The sequence below is a fragment of the Oryzias latipes genome, chromosome 21 (assembly GCF_053564925.1).
Source record: "Oryzias latipes strain Hd-rR chromosome 21, Olatipes_Hd-rR_3.1".
In the NCBI taxonomy this organism is placed as follows: domain Eukaryota; kingdom Metazoa; phylum Chordata; class Actinopteri; order Beloniformes; family Adrianichthyidae; genus Oryzias; species Oryzias latipes.
The window spans coordinates 2886811-2904697 of record NC_136257.1 but is presented as its reverse complement, the minus strand read 5'-3'; the positions used below and the strand labels follow the sequence as shown (position 1 = coordinate 2904697).

Here is a 17887-nt window from a genome sequence, read left to right as displayed (position 1 = left end):
GCCCGACCAGGCTCGGCCACAGTTGGAAATTTGGCGGGGCCTAGCACTCAGGAGCAAGGACCAGAACCCACCCCCCAGGGACCAGACACCCCCGGCTCAGATATAATGTGAACCCCCCCACCGTGCGGAGAGAGCACCGCCGGGCCCAGGAAGCCGGCACCCCGGGGACACGGCCGCCACTGCAAAGGGGCCCGTACCCCCCACCAGGGAAGAGGCAGGGGACAGACGGACCCAGGTCCCACCTTCCTTGCAAAATGTGTGTGCGTGTATGTGTGTTTGAAAGGGTGTGTGTGTGCATGTGTGTGTGTTTATGTTGGGATGTATATATTGACAGTTGATTGGGGGGAGCATGGATGGGACCACCAACCCTTCTATCATTGAATGATCTGCTTAGCCTGAAGAGCAGCTGCCGGTTCATCTTAACAAGTGATGGGCAAATGGAGTGTGAGACGTAAAGACTGATGACTTCACTGTCTGCAGTAAATCTGTCTTAGAATTGGTTTGTTGTGGTAAAGAAGGAGATGAAAGATCTGGCTTAAGCTCTCAATTTACTCGTTATCTACTTTTGTACTGTGACCTTTTTTCATAAGCGTTGAGGCATGACTGAAAGGACAAGTTCCAGCTAGCAACAGTTGCTAAACAACAAATGAAAATATTTTTCCTTAAAGAAAACCAGGCTTGTCACTTATTCGTTCAAGGAAATTCTTTTCATGGTAACACTTAGTTACTGAGTTAATGAGACCCTTGGAGGGTAAGAGAGGCGTCTTCATAAACAGTTTAATAGGCGACACTTGAAGCTTATTTTCTAACGTATGTCCATTTGATAACCGGTCTGATAGTTATTAGTAATACTCTTTTTGATCATCATTCTTAAGTACTGACATGAATGTGACATACATAAGTCTTAATGGTTTTGTGGAGATAGAAAAGTACAGGTATTGTTATTTCTTTATGATGTTACCTGTTTATATTTTCATTGTCTGCAGCAATTGTACCATAATTTCTCTGATTGTGATTCACAAGAACCTTCATGAGCCTATGTACATTTTCATTGCAGGACTATTGATCAACTCTGTTCTTTTCAGCACAAACATCTACCCTAAACTTTTAACGGACCTGTTAGCCACAAAACAGGTCATCTCTTATCAAGCCTGTCTTTTTCAGATTTTTGTGTTTTACTCATTCAGTTGTTCAGAATTCTTACTGCTGGCAGCCATGTCTTTTGACAGATATGTGTCCATATGTAAACCTCTGCAATATGCGATCATTATGAGAAAAACAATTCTTTTTGTTTTACTGGGATTGGCCTGGATTGTACCTTTTAGTCATATTGTTGTTTTCACTGTTGTGAACGCAAACTTAGAGCTTTGCAGCTTTACATTGAAAGGTATTTTCTGCAACAATTCTTTAAATTATCTTTTCTGTGCAGGTTCTAAAGCTCTGTTGACATTTGGCTTAGTTACTCTGTTTAACATCGCTATTCTTCCCATGCTCTTTGTAATTTTTACATATGTAAAGATCCTCACAGTGGTTTATAAAAGCTGTAGAGAAGTCAGAAGAAAAGCTGCTCAGACCTGTTTACCTCACCTGCTGGTTTTAATCAACTATTCGTGTTTGATTACTTATGACATGATTATAATTAGGCTGGAGTCAGATTTTTCAAAGACTGCTCGCTTTATAATAACACTGCAGATGATCATGTACAATCCTCTTTGCAATCCAATCATTTATGGACTAAAAATGACAGAAATCTATAAACACTTGAAGAAGTTGTTCTGCTTTTCCAGATATTACTCGTCTTCGTGATAGTTCCTGGGTTGTAACTGATAGATATAAAGTAACCATCATTGAAGTCCCTTTCTAACCTATGACCATGTTTCTTTACTCTACACATTGACATGCACTATAATGTCAGTTGATTAAATGTATCATTTGATTTTAATTTCAATTGTCTTAAAGCTACAATAAATTGTCCTGGCAGCAAATGGCCTGGTAAGAAATGTACAACAGTCTGGGTGTTTGTTGTTGTAAAAGCATAAAAAAGTTTAAACAATGGTCTGCTCTGGTATTTTTCTTACTTATGTCATGAAGATCTGTGAATGCAGAGTTAAATCAGACTGAGGTGCAGCTGTTGTGCAAAAGGAGAGAGACAAACATCTAATTGAAGGTTGCATGTCTGGTGTCACACAGTTCCTCACATTGCTCCGGCTCATTTGCACTTAGCATGGCATCTACAGTCAGTGTGAGTGTGAGTGTGAGTGTGTGTGTTTGTGTGTAAACTTGTTATTGGGGCATGTTACTGTAGAGCACTGAGGGCCTTAATGGAGGTAAAGGTGTTATTAGTATACGCTCTAAAAACAGTGCTCAGATATTTTTTCTGACCTGATGTCAAATGTCAAAAGTCATTTGTTATTAAATTGGAACTGAAAACATTAGTCTCACAAATCTCTAACTGAGGAAATGTTTCATCTGTTACAGATATCACTCTGTTATTCTTTCCAATCTCACTTAAGACTTCTCTTATAATGCTGTGAGGCGGATTGAATTATATATCCATGACTGAACACAATCTGCATCAATTAACACCTTCAGATCTGGCTCTGTCGGCTAACCTCCTGAGTCAATATTAGGTCCCCTTTTATTTGTTCTTTTAATTTAGTCTTAATATTAAAGATTTTTTTCATGAAGCTAAATGCTTGATTTATGCACACAACCCTTTTTTTTTATTTGTTCATGGTTGCACAAAAGACAGTAGCTACTGAACTCACTAAAATAATGTCCTCTGACACAACTTGGTTGCAGGAGTGCTCTCTACGGTCAAACATCTCTAAAACTATAAGCATGTACCATCACTGAAATACACAAAATATCACCTGATCCTGACGTACATTTTAATGAATGTCGAAAAGGTTTCTATGTATGTTGAGAAACATATATATTGAGAAAATGTAATGTATGTAGAGAAAACAAATTTTCAGTCAATATAAATATCTTGGGTATCATGGATTCACAACTTTCTTTCAAAGATGACATTGACAAATTTTGTAATGAAATCAAAATCAAATCAAATTCAATCTCGCAAATGTTCCTGCACTTCAAATTGAATCGGTTAGTTCAAAAGGGGCCCAAGTCCACAATTTTTCAAAATAAAGATATTATATGTTCTATGGTCTTCAAGGGAAAAATTATCTGATTATGTGCAGAAAAGTCCCAAGTCCTTTGCAATGCATTGTCTATGCTTGACATTTAAAATGCATAAAAGAAAAATTCTTGGACTTGGGTCTCTCTTGCATGGGTTTAGCTTCATACCATAGATGGCAGCACTAGTTATCCAACCTGGCAGCGCCCCTGTTTAATTCAAGAAGGGCCCAAGTCCAGAGACTTTAGTTTGCTAGCCCTCTGAAATGATAAAAGTGAAGTGCTTCATATTATTGCATTTGTAAGCTATGAACTGGTGCTAAATCTGGGTAAAGTATTAATCATTTGGTGTAGCCTCCCTTTAAGCTATGCAATGAAAATCATTTCCTGGAAAAACAATCCTCTTGGACTTGGGCCCCTTTTGAACTAACCAATTCAATTGAAATGTCACCTGAAGCTGGGAAAATGTACTTGCATTCGATGATTTTTAGTCATTCACACAACTGTATAACCAGCTGGTCCCAGGCTGTCCACAGCGCAAAACAAACAGAAGACCTGTACAAAAAGGTAATTCGTATGGGAGGAAGTGCTGCCAAGTGTCCAGCAGTAAGAAGTAGACAAGAGAAGCCGTGTTCAGAAGAACCATTGATGGAGGTTACCGAACTGTAGAATTGGAGTCTTCTTTTGTGTTTAATATTTATAATTCAACAGTGTCAACTGAACTGTGTTAATAAGGATGTTTAGATTAGAAAACAGTAGATATAGAAAACTAAAACAGAAATATATTACTGATATATTTACTTATTGATTTTTTTTAGTTTGGTATTTTCCTTTCTTTGAATGACAGTTTTATAAGTACATTTTTTACAGAAAATGGTTAATAAAAGAGTATAGTTAGTAGTGTTATATATGTTCAATACAAATTTATTGGCTCGCAGACACAAGTTGCGTGTGTCTGTTGAAGTTGCGGCCCTGCCTCAGCTAGGCCCTGCTTTCTGTGGCCCCCAGGTAAATTGAGTTGGAGAGTGTCAGATTGGGAGGGGCTGGTGAGCGTGAAGGACCCAAAATGCAGAGATGGGAGGCACACAGTTCCAGGGCAAGGGGTTTATTCTTAACCAAAGGCGTTGCAGAGCAGGGTAACAAAACCAAAACTAACTGTGGCCTATACATGGAAACATGGCAGAAGACTGTCAGGGAAGAGACGTTAATGGAGGGAAGGCAGAGACAAGACTTAAACACAGACAGGACTGACAAGATACAGGTGACAATGATCAGGAGAGATATGGACCAAAGAAGTAAAATTCAAAAGCATGACAAAACAGGAAACCTTTCAAATTAAAACAGGAAGTAGAACTCAAATCATGACAGTGACATAATGGAAGCAAAAAGCTAATACAAAGAAACCCAAACCATGACAGAACCCCCCCTCAAGGAACCGCACCGAGGTTCCAAATGTCAATCAAGAAGGAGGGGGCCCGTGAGACGAACTTTGATAGGCAACAGAGTCCAGGGCTGGGCACACCAGCAAGGCCGACGTTGAGTCTAAAGGACGGCCGGGAGGCTGCGCTGTCCAGCAAGGCAGATGTGGCAGGTCTAGGGGACCATGCATGGAGTCGGCTGGTGGGTCGGGCCAGTTGTCGAGCTCTGGTGGGTCGGACATCAAGTCAGCTGGCCGGTGAGGCATGAAGACTGGGAGCGGCATGGAAAAGTCAGGGTTTGGCCAGCAGTCGGCTGGCGGGTCAGGCCACTCATCAGAGTCAGTCGAGTACATGGCCAAAAGGGCAGGCGGGTCAGACATGGAGTCCAGGATTGGAATGGTAAAGTCAGGGTTGGGCTGAGGTGCATCGGGGATCCTCCTGGGAGCCGGGAAGGGATAGGGTGCGTGACTCAAGAACTCCATGAACGTGTCTCTTTTCTTTATTTGTATTTGACTTTAGACAGAGACCTTTTCCAGTGTTAATGAGTAGTTGTAGAAACCAAGCAAGGTGAAAAACCTGAACAGAAATAATGGTTATGAAAATATATTCTGTTTTACAATTAAATTACAAATAACTATACTTTAATTTCATTCATTTTCTACCGTTTTTCCCTTTCGGGGTCACGGGGCTGCCGGAGCCTATCCCGGCCACTTGTGGGCGAAGGCAGGGGACAACCTGGACAGGTTGCCAGTCTGTCGCAGGGTAGAATGTCCACAAACACACACCCATTCACTCTCACACTCACACCTTGGGACAATTTAGAGTTGCCAATTAACCTATGAAGCATGTTTTTGGATGGTGGGAGGAAGCCGGAGAGCCCGGAGAGAACCCACGCATGCACGGGGAGAACATGCAAACTCCACACAGAAATGTTCCCCGTTGATGTGGTTTTTCATGTCCCCCAGCCGGTGTGGGTACCGGATGTTCTCGGGTTGCCGGATGTTCTCGGGGTCCTTTGGGGTCCTTCCAATGAGATATATCACTAGAGGAGACATCACGTGGTTCCTCACGGGAGGAGAGCACCGCCATCTTGGTGAGGTAAAGTTTTGAAGACCAAACCACTTTTTATAACATTTAATAAAGAGCTCTGTTTTTACTTTCAATCACTTCATTATATGAAAAAAAATGGCTTGAAATTGCTTAGTTTTGTTCAGAAATACAAACTTCACGAGTACCCCTAACTTAACTAGTATTAGACTATTTTGATTTTTCTATGTTCCTTTATTTTATTTTACTTACGTTTTTATTTATTTGTGTGTTATGGTCATTGTTTCTTTTTTTCCCCTCTATTCTTTATTTTCTATGTTAATATGTTATGTTTGGCAATGGTGACTGATCTTCGAAGCAATATTCATTACATTGTTATTGTTCGTTGTTAACGTTAATGTCATTGTTAATGTATGATACCGCAATTGTCAATAAAGTTTTTAAAAAAACTTAGCGATGTTAACTCATTGGTCGTGGCAACTTACAGCCAATCAAATAGTGTGACGTCATCATTGGTCGAAGGATCCCGAGAACATCCGGCAACCCGAGAACATCCGGTACCCACACCGGGACTTGAACCGGAGGCCTTCTTGCTGTGAGGCAAGAGCTCTAACCACTGCGCCACCGTGCAGCCCAACTTTAATTTCAAATAACAAAATATCACATTTCAAATGATCAAATTTCACACAACAATGCACCGTGATTAATTAATCAAACAGACATTAAAAATACATTTCAAATAATTCACGTCTAAAGCGCACTGATAACACGATTGACAGCTGATCAACCCCCGATCACTTCTGCATCCTACCGGCTGCCTCTCCACTTTTTTTAGATGCCTTGGTGGGATTTTTTCTTTAATCTGACGGTTGGCCCGAACGTCTGCTTCCTTCAGCTCACCTGTCAGATCAGTGATCACCGCTTTTGCACGACACCTAAATCACCATGCGCACACGGGCGCGCTGACGGGGGTTTTAATTAATCTCACCTTTTGCAGTTTACCTATTTTTGGAATCTTATTTTTCTTTTTAAATATTTTTCTTAAATTTTATAAGTCACTTTCCAAATATTCAATTTCCACCCTGATTTACCTTTTTTCAACCATTTTAATTTACATATACACACGCTTTTTTTTTCTTTTTCTTTTTCTTTTTTTCCCTGAGCATTAAGTGAGTTTTGACCTAACAGTAGCTCAAAATCCCAGTATGCCCTGGTCCTCTCTGCTTCCAGGCAGTAGGTCTCCAGCAAACGCATGTCCCGCTCTTCTGGGTCCAGGAAAAAGTATGGCTGGTCCATTCTGTCAGGTAGGGAGGGGCTGGTGAGCAAGGGGTTTATTCTTAAGCAAAGGCGCTGCAGAGCAGGGTAACAAAACCTAAACTAACTGAGACGACTGTTGTGAATTTGGGCTATATAAATAAAATTGAATTGAATCTCAAAAAAGTATATAATATATAAAAGGTGACAGAAAACCTGTATTACTCAAAAATGTTTTATTAAAAAGAAAGCAAAACACCACACACAATAATGCACCCCTTGTTTTAAGTCTCAGTCTCTTCTGCCAGATAGCAGTGGGTTCCTTTCAGTAAAGCCAGCTGAGTGTCTCATGTGCGTAGATTTGGGCTCAATTCTGTTCTTCCGGTAGTTGTCCAAAGCTTTTTGGAATTTTATCAGCACCCTGGTTAACTGAGTGGAGCGCCACTTTGGCGTGGCATAATAATAATGTTTTCCCCTTGTCACTTTCCATTTGCATTGGCTCCTTTTATATTTGTCAGGTCCTCTTGATTGAGAATCTTCTCAACAATTTTGACCCATCTTTTGAAGAGCTATGGGCCAACAGGAAAGCACAATATTTTTTTAATTAGAAGAAGCAACATACAGTGGGGAAAATAAGTATTGAACACGTCAACATTTCTCTCAAAAAACATATTTCTAATCGAGTTATTGACATGAAATTTTCACCAGATGTCGGCATCAACCCAAGTAATGCACACACAGAAAGAAATCCAAACATTTAGGTCCATAAATGAAGTTATGTGTAATAAAGTGAAATGGCACAGGGAATAAGTATTGAACACGCTTACTGAAATGTATTTAATACTTAGTGATTCCAGCCTCAAGACGCCTCCTGTATGGAGAAACCAGTGGAATACATTGCTCAGGTGTGATTTTGGCCCATTCATCCACACAAACTGCCTTCAAATCTTCATGGTTCCGGGGGTCTCTTCTGTGAACCCGGATCTTCAGTTCTTTCCAAAGATTTTCAATTGGATTCAAGTCTGGTGATTGACTGGGCCATTCTAGCAGCTTTCTTTTCTTTTTCTTCAACCAGTTGAGTGTTACCTTGGCTGTGTGCTTGGGATGGTTGTCTTGCTGAAAGATCCACCCTCTTTTCATCTTCAGCAGCCTGGCAGATGACAGCAGATTCTGATCAAGAATGTCTCCATACTTTTCTCCAGTCATTATTCCTTGATATGAAGTCTACCAGTACCACATGCTGAAAAACAGCCCCACGCCATGATGCTCCCACCTCCAAACTTGACTGTTGGTATGGTGTTTTGGGGGGGATGTACGGTGCCATTTTTCCTCCAAACATGTTGTGTCTTATGACATCCGAAGAGTTCAATTTTGGTCTCATCTGACCAGAGTATCTTCTCCCAGAATGTCATGGGTTTATCCAAATGTTGTGTCGCAAACTCCAAACGAGCTTCAACATGCTTCTTCTTCAAAAATGGAGTCTTGTGTGGTGTGCGTGCATGGAGGCCATGGCAGTTGAGTGCATTACTTGTTGTTTTCTTTGAAACAACGGTACCTGCTGATTCCAGGTCTTTCTGAAGCTCTCCACGAGTGGTCCTGGGCTGTTGGAGAACCCTTCTGATGATTGTTCTGACTCCTCTGTCTGAAATCTTGCGAGGAGCACCTGGCTGTGGCAGGTTTATGGTAATGCCATATTCTTTCCACTTCCGGATGATGGCCCCAATGGTACTCACTGGAACGTTCAGAAGTTTAGAAATGCGCCTGTAACCATTGCCTTCAGTGTGTTTTGCAACAATAAGGTTGCGTAGGTCTTTGGACAGCTCTTTGCTTTTACCCATCATGCAATGCTTCTTGTCTAACAACTTGCTGGTGAGAAACCTTTTTAAAAGGCATCAATCAGGACTATACCAGCTGATATTACTTTGCACTGATAGGTGGCAGGTTAACCTTCTGAATAACAAACTCCAGCTACTTTCTTGGCTTGCCAGACCTTTTTACCCCTCCTTTTCTTCATGTGTTCAATACTTATTCCCTGTGCCATTTCACTTTATTACACATAACTTCATTTATGGACATAAATGTTTGGATTTCTTTCTATGTGTGCATTACTTGGGTTGATGCCGACATCTGGTGAAAATTTTGTCTCAATAGCTCGATTAGAAATATGTTTTTTGAGAGAAATGTTGACGTGTTCAATACTTATTTTCCTCGCTGTATCTATAAATATATATATATAATACTATTAGTAAATATTTGTTAGTTATGTTTATTGGTAACATTATTGTTTATGTACTGATGATTAAAAATTACACAGTGAGAGTACACAAAGATACTTTTGTATTAACAGATGAGGCGTTTTATTACAAAGACAGAAAGCAGCAACCATCGTATGTCATGCTCTGCTGTAAACCGTGCAATGGGGGGAGCATCATGGCGTTTCAAAGGCGCTGTTGGCTCCGTACGAAGCGCTTGCCTCGGAGATAACAGCTTCCTTATGAGCTCGTATTTATCAGGCGAGAACTGCAGAGCTGATAGCAGGAGGAGACACGCGGGGCGGCTTCAATAAACACTCCGCTTGTGCGAAGCGGTCTTTTGCCGGCAACTTGACGTGACGCGGGGCAGAGAGCAACTCTCTGATGACAGAGAGTATGCCCTCACTGTTTGTAAACACACGTCTGCAGCGACGTATGCTTCAGAAGATGTCCGATTCTGCATGTCAATCAAGTCCCATACATCTCTGTGACGATTTTGATTGGCTGGTGGATGTTTTCAGAAGTACTTTTATTTTTAATTTTTTTTTTCTTTTCTGTCCAGCGATCTACCCTCATGTCCTTGAAGATCGACCGGTCGATCGCGATCAACTTAATGAGCACCCCTGAACTAGACCATGCAATAAGCTGAGTAAATGAATCACAAATAGGTCACAAATAGGACAACTCACTCGATCTTGCTGACTGGTCCTCCTTTTGACCTCCCCCTTGCTTCCATCTCCATTCTCTCGTTGCGCTTGAGACTGTAAATAGCTCGATTACCAGCTCCTAGTCGGTGGAAATATGAATTGTATAGAAGATGAGGTCAACATATTACTAACATGTTTCCAAAGTGGAATGTTCAAAATGTGCCATGTGCCAGGCTCCTCTCTCTCTGTGTGGGGTGGGTGGTGCTGGGCCTGGGGTGTCGGCGCCTCCGGGGGTGGGTCCCCTGGGCTGGGTGGGCCTGGCCCCCTTGCTGGGGGGGCGGGGGGGGGGGCAGCTGTTTGACCACCGGGGGACAGTCTACCAGCTGTCCCCAACTTACCCCCTTCCTCACATAACCTCATATTAGGGTGAGGGGGTGGGGGGCTTAGCCTGCGATGAGCCTTGGGGGGGGGTTACTAGGCAGTGGCCCCCCTCGTATGGTTGCCGTATGGAGTGGGCCCCCCCTTCTTTCGGTTTTATTTGCACCTTAGACATGTAGGGCCCTTGGTAGGGGCGGTGCTTGGACATCACTGCCAGCAAGCAGCAGATGTCCTCCTGGCACCCTACCCGCCAATTTTAACCGCACCCCCCTTAGTACACACACCCCTCCCCCCTCAATATATACATCCCAACATAAACACACACACATGCACACACACACCCTCTCAAACACACATACACGCACACACATTTTGCAAGGAAGGTGGGACCTAGGACCATCTGTCCCCTACCTCTTCCCTGGTGGGGGGTACGGGCCCCTTTGCGACGGCGGCCGTGTCCCCGGGGTGCCGGCTTCCTGGGCCCAGCGGTGCTCTCTCCGCGCGGTGGGGGGGTTCACATTACATCTGAGCCGGGGGTGTTCGTGTCCCAGGGGGGTGGGTTCTGGTCCTTGCTCCTGAGCGCTGGGCCCCGCCAAATTTCCAACTGTGGCCGAGCCTGGTCGGGCCATATTTACAACACCCCTTGTGGGCCCTCTTTTTTCCCCGGGGTTCCCCCCTCCTGGGCTTGGGCGGCGGGCCCCTGCCTTGCTCCTCCCTGGACCAACCGTGGGCCGGGCGGATGGCTGCCTGAAGTGCGGAGCGGGTCTCTCTTGGGGGGTCCTGGCTCGTACCTGGGGTTGGGGCGTGGGGATGCCTGGAACTTCCGGCGCGGCGGGGGGGCTGCTCTCCTGGTTGGGCTGGCGCTCTCTTTCCCTCCGTGCCTCCCTGCTCTCTGGCTCTGGGGGCCTTGCGGCGGTCCTGCTGGCCTGGGTGGCGGGCTTGGTCGCCCGGGCGGCGGTTGTTCCCTGCCGGTTCCCGTGTGGCGTTGGGGGGATTCCGGCTGCCGCTGCTGCTGCGGTGGGGGTCTTGGGGTGGGGATGGCTGGGCACTCTCCCTCCTTCTTTTCACGTTCCACCATCCATTTTAGAAGAACATAAACACTCACCTGAGCACAGGTGTTAGCTCACCTTTGCACTAACAGTTTGCATGATTGAATGACTAGTTGTTTTAAGGCATAAGTATGCGTGTGAACACTATCTGTTTTGTGTACATGTCGACATGTGGACATTTTTGCAGCTAGCAGGTGTGTTTATAACATTTGAGTGTGTGTGTGGACAGGCCCCGCCCTTTTTGTACTACATTTGAACCTTACCATAATGATTAACAACCAGTAAACTTGTTGCTTTATGCTGCTTCATGGTCTTATCCCCCTTCCCCTCCTATTATCACCCTCCTACCCCCCCTCTCTCTAACTTCCCCTCTTTCCTTTTCCATCCGGTCCAACACCAATGATTTTCAAACATGATTGAAATTAATAAAGTTTGGCCTCAATTACAAAAGGGGTTTATTCAGTCATACCTTTGGTTTGTCTGAAGATTAATAACCCCTCTTGTTAAAGTAAAATATGTCCAACACAAGAGGCCCTCAGCTCTCATCTGTCTGCCCAGCTGTTGTACAGGACAAGTTTAAAAAAAAAAAAAAAAATGTGCCATGCAGACAGTTACAGTGGCTTATCGTAATTATCCATTAACAATGCCATACAAGGTGTATCGTTTATTGTATATTAGGCTGCGTTCACAGTGCAGCTGAAACGACCCAATTCCAATTTTTCTTTTCCCCATGCGAACTGTATCTGATCTTTTCATGACAGTCTGAATGACACAGATCTGATCCTTTCAAATGCAACCCAGGCCACTTGGGTATGTGGTCCTGAATCCGATACCTATCCGATCTTTTCAAAATGCGCCCGCCGTCTGAACGGCCAGGCCACATATATCCGACCTGTACGTCTTTGATACGCTACAAGCGTCATACTTCTGCATTGAAGTAGGCGAGGACATAAACATCAACCATGGCGGCCGATGCTGCTGAGACCAATCAGTGGAAGGGAAGTGAGGTCACCGATTGGATTAATATTTGGGGTGACAGCTCTATTCAGGCCAAACTCAAGGGTTCTTATCGCAACCGGGCGGTTTTGAAAAAATTTCCAGTGAAATGGCCTACCGTGTTGTTGAACCGCAATTACTTTTTTCCCCCCTTTCCGACTGGGGTCAGAAGCACGGCGGAGACCGGCTTCTTCAGGGCTGAAGGCGGATCCTCCTTCAGGGTTCACTTCCCTGTTCGGACCCTCAGATTCTCCAGAGCGGGTTAATGAACAGTCAATAGCATTTATTCTGGGGTAAACCTTTTATTATCATTCTCCTTCTTCCAGAACACACAACATGAATGCGCGCTCCCACTAATCCCCTCATTCCCTACCTCGCAACACGCGCTTTCTCCTGTCTCTTACACACACGCGCCCAGCATATGCACACTAGTTCAAGAGCTCCGCTGTTGACAACACTTTTGTTGACATCCATTGTTAACGTTAGCTACTTCCGCAAACAACGGGTAACGTTGTTCACCGTTAAGTAATATTCTGCGCATGCAAATTTGCATTTAATTGGAAATGTGAACGGACTTGCAAAAAAATCTGATTTTTTTCAAAAAATTGGAATTGAGAATTAAGCCCTGCAGTGCGATTGTAGGCTTAGTGTTTGGTCTTAAGACATGGAAACACTAAATGAGCTGTGTCTATCACACTAGTACAGTTGCCATCCTATCCCCAAAATCTCTGAAAAGAAAGTAACACCAAATACTTGACATTGAGTATCCCGGTGTCCTTAACTTACTGTGAGTAGTGTAAATCCAACTTCATATAGGTGCATACTTCTAACTTGGTGGAAGCTCCAATTTGGTTCCACATCTTTCACTGCTGCCGTCACCTCCTCATTGTGCGGGGTTCTGAAACTAACAACAAAAAAATAGACAATATTTCATAACTGGCTGGAGTTCTTGTCGAGTTTCCTAAAACAATAGTGAGAAAAAAACACACTTGTCAGCTGCCCGGACCTTTCACTGGAGCTGCTCTCCAAGGTTCTTGTGTATTTGACGGAAAATAGCCTAAAAGAAGAAAAAGTCTGTTAGGTTACATTAACATTGCTGTTATTGCCAAGATTGAAGCTTTAAAAACTACATTCATTAAACCTCTCTTGAAGAAGAGCAATCTTGACGTTACTGTATTGAAGAACTATAGATCCATCTCAAACTTGTCATTCTTTGGAAAAGTCATTGAAATAGTTGTCTACCAACAGCTCATTGACTTTCTCTTAATAAACAGTTTATTTGATGTTTTCCAGTCAGGTTTTAGACCCCGTCATAGCACAGAAACTGCTCTTATCAAGGTAACTAATGACATCCACCTAAACACTGACGCTGGCAAAGTCACTGTCTTGATACTGCTAGACCTGAGCGCTGCTTTTGACACCGTTGATCATGAGATCCTGTTACACAGACTCGAAGACTGGGATGGAATTTCTGGCTCTGCCCTTAGTTCAAGTCCTATCTAGAAGACGGGAACTATTTTGTTGAAATTGGGGGTTGTGTCTCAGACTGCATGTCCTTGAACTATGGTGTGCCCCAGGGATCAATCCTGGGACCCCTTTTGTTCAACCTCCACATGCTGCCACTAGGTCAGTTAATTCGCAGTGCTAACATATCTTATCAAAACTATGACAGTTTTCAGATATCTGTGTCACTGACAGCAGGTGAATATGGGCAAGTGGATTTTCTCAGTTGGTGCATCCAAAAGATCAGTGCTTGGACACAAAACAACTTAATCCAGCTCAACTCGGACAAAACGGAAGTCATTGTCTTTTGCCCACAGAAACAAAGAGAAAGTGTCAGCAGTTATCTTCACTATCTGTCTCTAAAACCTTCAAATCAAGTCAGAAACCTAAGGGTCATAATTGAATCTGACCTAAACTTTAAAAGCCATATCAAGTCAGTAACATCAGCAGCATTTTACCATCATTGCCAAAATCAAATATATAGTGTCAAAGCCAGACCTGGAGATACTTATTCATGCATTTGTCTCCAGTAGGTTAGATTACTGCTCACTGGCCTCCCCGAACCAGCTGTAAAACAGCTTCAGTACATCCATAACGCTGCTGCTGGAGTCCTGACTAGAACCAGGAAGTACCATCACATCAGTCCTGGGCTCAGGTCTCTGCACTGGCTTCATGTAGCTCAAAGAATAGGCTTTTAAGCAGCTCTGCTTCATGTACGTCAGGTTCTCGAACGTCTCCTTGAAAATCAACTCTTTGTAAAGGCAGAGAAATGCAAATTTCACGTCTCCACTGTCTCCTTTCTCGGTTTCATTATTGAAGCTGGCAACATCTGTCCTGATCCGGCTAAGGTTTCCGTGGTCACCAACTGGGAGACTCCCAGTACTCGTAAGCAGTTTTCTCGGTTTCGCCAATTTTTATCGTAGGTTCATTCGGAACTATGGCAGTCTCGCTGCCCCCCTTACCAGACTCACTTCTGTCAACCAACCGTTTATTTGGAGTCCAGAGGCTCAAACTGCTTTTGATAATCTTAAGAAAATGTTTGCCACCGCCCCCATTTTTCATACAGCCCAACCCGCAACGTCAGTTCATCGTTGAAGTTGATGCCTCTGATTCTGGGGTGGGAGCCGTCCTATCCCAACGTGAAGACACCACTGGCAAACTCAATCCATGTGCCTTTTTTTCGTGTAAACTTTCTCCCGCGGAACGAAGTAATGACGTGGGTAACCACGAACTCCTTGCCATAAAACTCGCGTTAGAGTAGTGGCGTCATTGGCTTGAGGGAGCTGAGCAGCCTTTTATAGTTTGGACCGACCATAGGAATCTCGCTTACCTACACACTGCTAAAAGCCTAAATTCTCGTCAGGCCCGTTGGTGCCTTTTCTTCGATCGGTTTACTTTCACCATCACCTACCGCCCAGGAAGTCGTATCAAGGCCGATGCCCTCTCTTGCATATATAACACTCACGACCAACAGGAAGCCGCTCCCATCATTTCACCCACTTGAGTCATCGGTAATCTCACCTGGGATATTGAGACTCGGGTTCAGCAGGCCCAAAAAGAGGGACCTGACCATCCTCCTCCCCCAGCTAACACTCTAGACGTTCCCTCCTCAATCCGTTCCGACGTCCTGGTGTGGGGGCACACTTCCCGGGTTTCCTGCCATGGGGGGTCCAAAGAACTCTTAACCTCATAAAACGCAGATTTTTCTGGCCTACCATGGAGCAGGACGTTAGGGAGTTCGTCGCCGCCTGTACGGTGTGTGCCAGATCCAAGTCCTCCAATTTACCTCCAGCCGGTCTTCTCCACCCACTGCCCATCGCCGAACGCCCATGGTCTCACATGGCCTTAGATTTCGTCACTGTGTTGCCACCTTCTCAAGGTTACAGATGTGACTGAATAAAAGATGTGACTGTTGTGAAGCAGGAAGTGACAAAGAATAGTAAGGGTGGGGTGAGGGGGCAATGAAGAGGAAGAAGAGTGGAAAGGCACTAAAGAAAGGCCATAATAGTAATGAAAAATATTCAGCAACTGCCTGTCTAATGTAATGTGGATGCTGCTAATAAAGTTGCACAAATGGTGGATGCACATTCGCAATAATATTTAGAAATTACCAGTTTTAATAACTGTTTTTTTATCTGTTGCAGCTTAAAAGTCACAACAATCTGAGGTTTGCATCTTATTTTTTTGGTTTCAGCTTATACAGACATGGTTTAAGGGAAAATCCCTATCTCATTTTAATGGTTGCTACATAAAATCTAGTCTATAAATAAAGTTTAGAGTAGCTGCAGATATTTTACATAACAAGAAGATAAACTTTACCTTTAAAGTCAAAGGAAACTGGAAGATGAAACACAAACAGGTTGGACGCCCACTCCAGCCTTTGACATTAAACTGGTCCATTGCCTAAAATAGTTTGGGACCACTGCTGGAAAAGATCCCCAACACATTTGTTAAACTGGCATTTTTTTCCCCATGTCATCCTGGTGCTCTGATAATGTTGTTTACATTGGGACATTTCCATCACAGAAGGGTTAATGAGACCCTTAGAGTTTAACACAGAACTGTTAAATAGTTGCTCTGACATAAACAAATAGCAGTTTAAGAAGCAACAAAGTCCACAGGTAGCTCTTTGTAAAGCTTAGGGCTTAGGTCTTTTACATGTCTTGCTTCATTATAGTTTGCTTCATTCTTAACTGTCTCTTTGAAAAGATTTTTAAGTACTGATATGAATGTAACATACATAAGTCTTGATGGTTTAGTGGAGATAGAAAAGTACAGGTATTTTTATTTCTTTATGATGTTAACTTTTTATATTTTGATTGTCTGCAGCAATTGTACAATAATTTCTCTGATTGTGATTCACAAGAACCTTCATGAGCCTATGTACATTTTCATTGCATCACTATTGATCAACTCTGTTCTTTTCAGCACAAACATCTACCCCAAACTTTTGGCAGACTTTTTATCTAATGAGCAGGTCATCTCTTTTCAAGCCTGTCTTCTTCAGAGGATATTTTTTTACTCATTTGGTGGTTCAGAATTCTTTCTGCTGGCTGTCATGTCTTATGACAGATACGTGTCCATATGTAAACCTCTGCAATATGCAATCATTATGAAAAAAATCAAGGCAGTAGTTTTTGTGGGACTGGCCTGGGGTGTACCTGTTTGTCACCTTGTTGTTCCTGCCATTCAAAATTCAAAGAAAGAGCTTTGCAGCTTTAAATTAACAGGTATTTTCTGCAACAGTTCTTTAAATGATCTTTTCTGTGCAGGTTTAGGCGAACCGATGATATCTGGTTTCATTATTCTATTCAATGTTGTTATTCTTCCCATGTTGTTCATCATTTTCACATATACAAAAATCCTCATAGTGGTTTATAAAAGTAGTAGAAAAGTTAGAGGTAAAGCAGCTCAGACCTGTTTACCTCACCTGCTGGTTTTGATCAATTATTCTTGTTTGGCCATTTATGATGTAACTATAGTTCGGGTAGAGTCAAACCTTTCAAAAACTGCTCGATTTATAATGACATTGCAACTGATTATGTATACTCCTCTTTGTAATCCAATCATTTATGGTCTGAAAATGACAGAAATATATAAACACTTGAGGAAACTATTCTGCAATTCTAGATGTGTCAGTTCATCGTGATTTGAAAACCCTTTTCTTTGTCCTGTTCTGTACTCCCTTTGGGGTTCATGACAGCAAACCACCAGGGATTTGCACTTGAGATGCGGCTTCTGTTTTTTCCAACAAGGGACTTTTGTGACACAACGACTTTGGACTAGTGCAAAAGACATTTTTAGACATATGTGCTTGAAAAAATTTAAAAGAGAAATAGCTAAGCTATACTCCATCCATCCATCTGTTTTCTAAACTTGCTGAATTCCTGTTCGGGGTCACAGGGTTGCTGAAGCTACACCAGTAAGAGTTGGGCAAAGGTGCAATAAACTTGTCTTAGTAAAGTCAAGTTGTTTCTAGTATATTCTAAATATATTTTAAGTATATTCAAAATTACAGGAACCATATTTTTAGCCCTTCATATGATTTTACTGGTTTAATGCCTAAAAGAAAGACACACTTTAGAAGTCAGAATGTTTTTTTTTAAATGACTAGGTTTACACTTGGATGTACCACCTCTTTCTCACAGTGACAACACAAATAAGCAAAGTTGATTTTTTCCCAATTTGGTTAACTTGCAGTCTAA

The 17887-nt window shown here is 42.9% G+C and overlaps 2 protein-coding genes across 2 annotated transcripts; both read left to right on the top strand.

Annotated features, from left to right (window-relative positions):
• The first annotated feature begins 237 nt into the window (after positions 1–237).
• LOC101164193 (olfactory receptor 4B13-like) lies at positions 238–1806 on the top strand. Its single transcript, XM_023950953.2, has one exon. The coding sequence runs from the start codon at positions 883–885 to the stop codon at positions 1804–1806; it is 924 nt and encodes a 307-aa protein (XP_023806721.2). The 5' UTR covers positions 238–882.
• A 13592-nt stretch (positions 1807–15398) lies between these two features.
• Positions 15399–17416, top strand: LOC101174077 (olfactory receptor 4B13-like). The gene is made up of 2 exons (XM_023950950.2): positions 15399–15514; positions 16401–17416. Exons 1-2 carry the CDS (start codon positions 15399–15401, stop codon positions 17329–17331), a joined length of 1047 nt encoding a protein of 348 aa, XP_023806718.1. The 3' UTR covers positions 17332–17416.
• Positions 17417–17887: the final 471 nt, after the last annotated feature.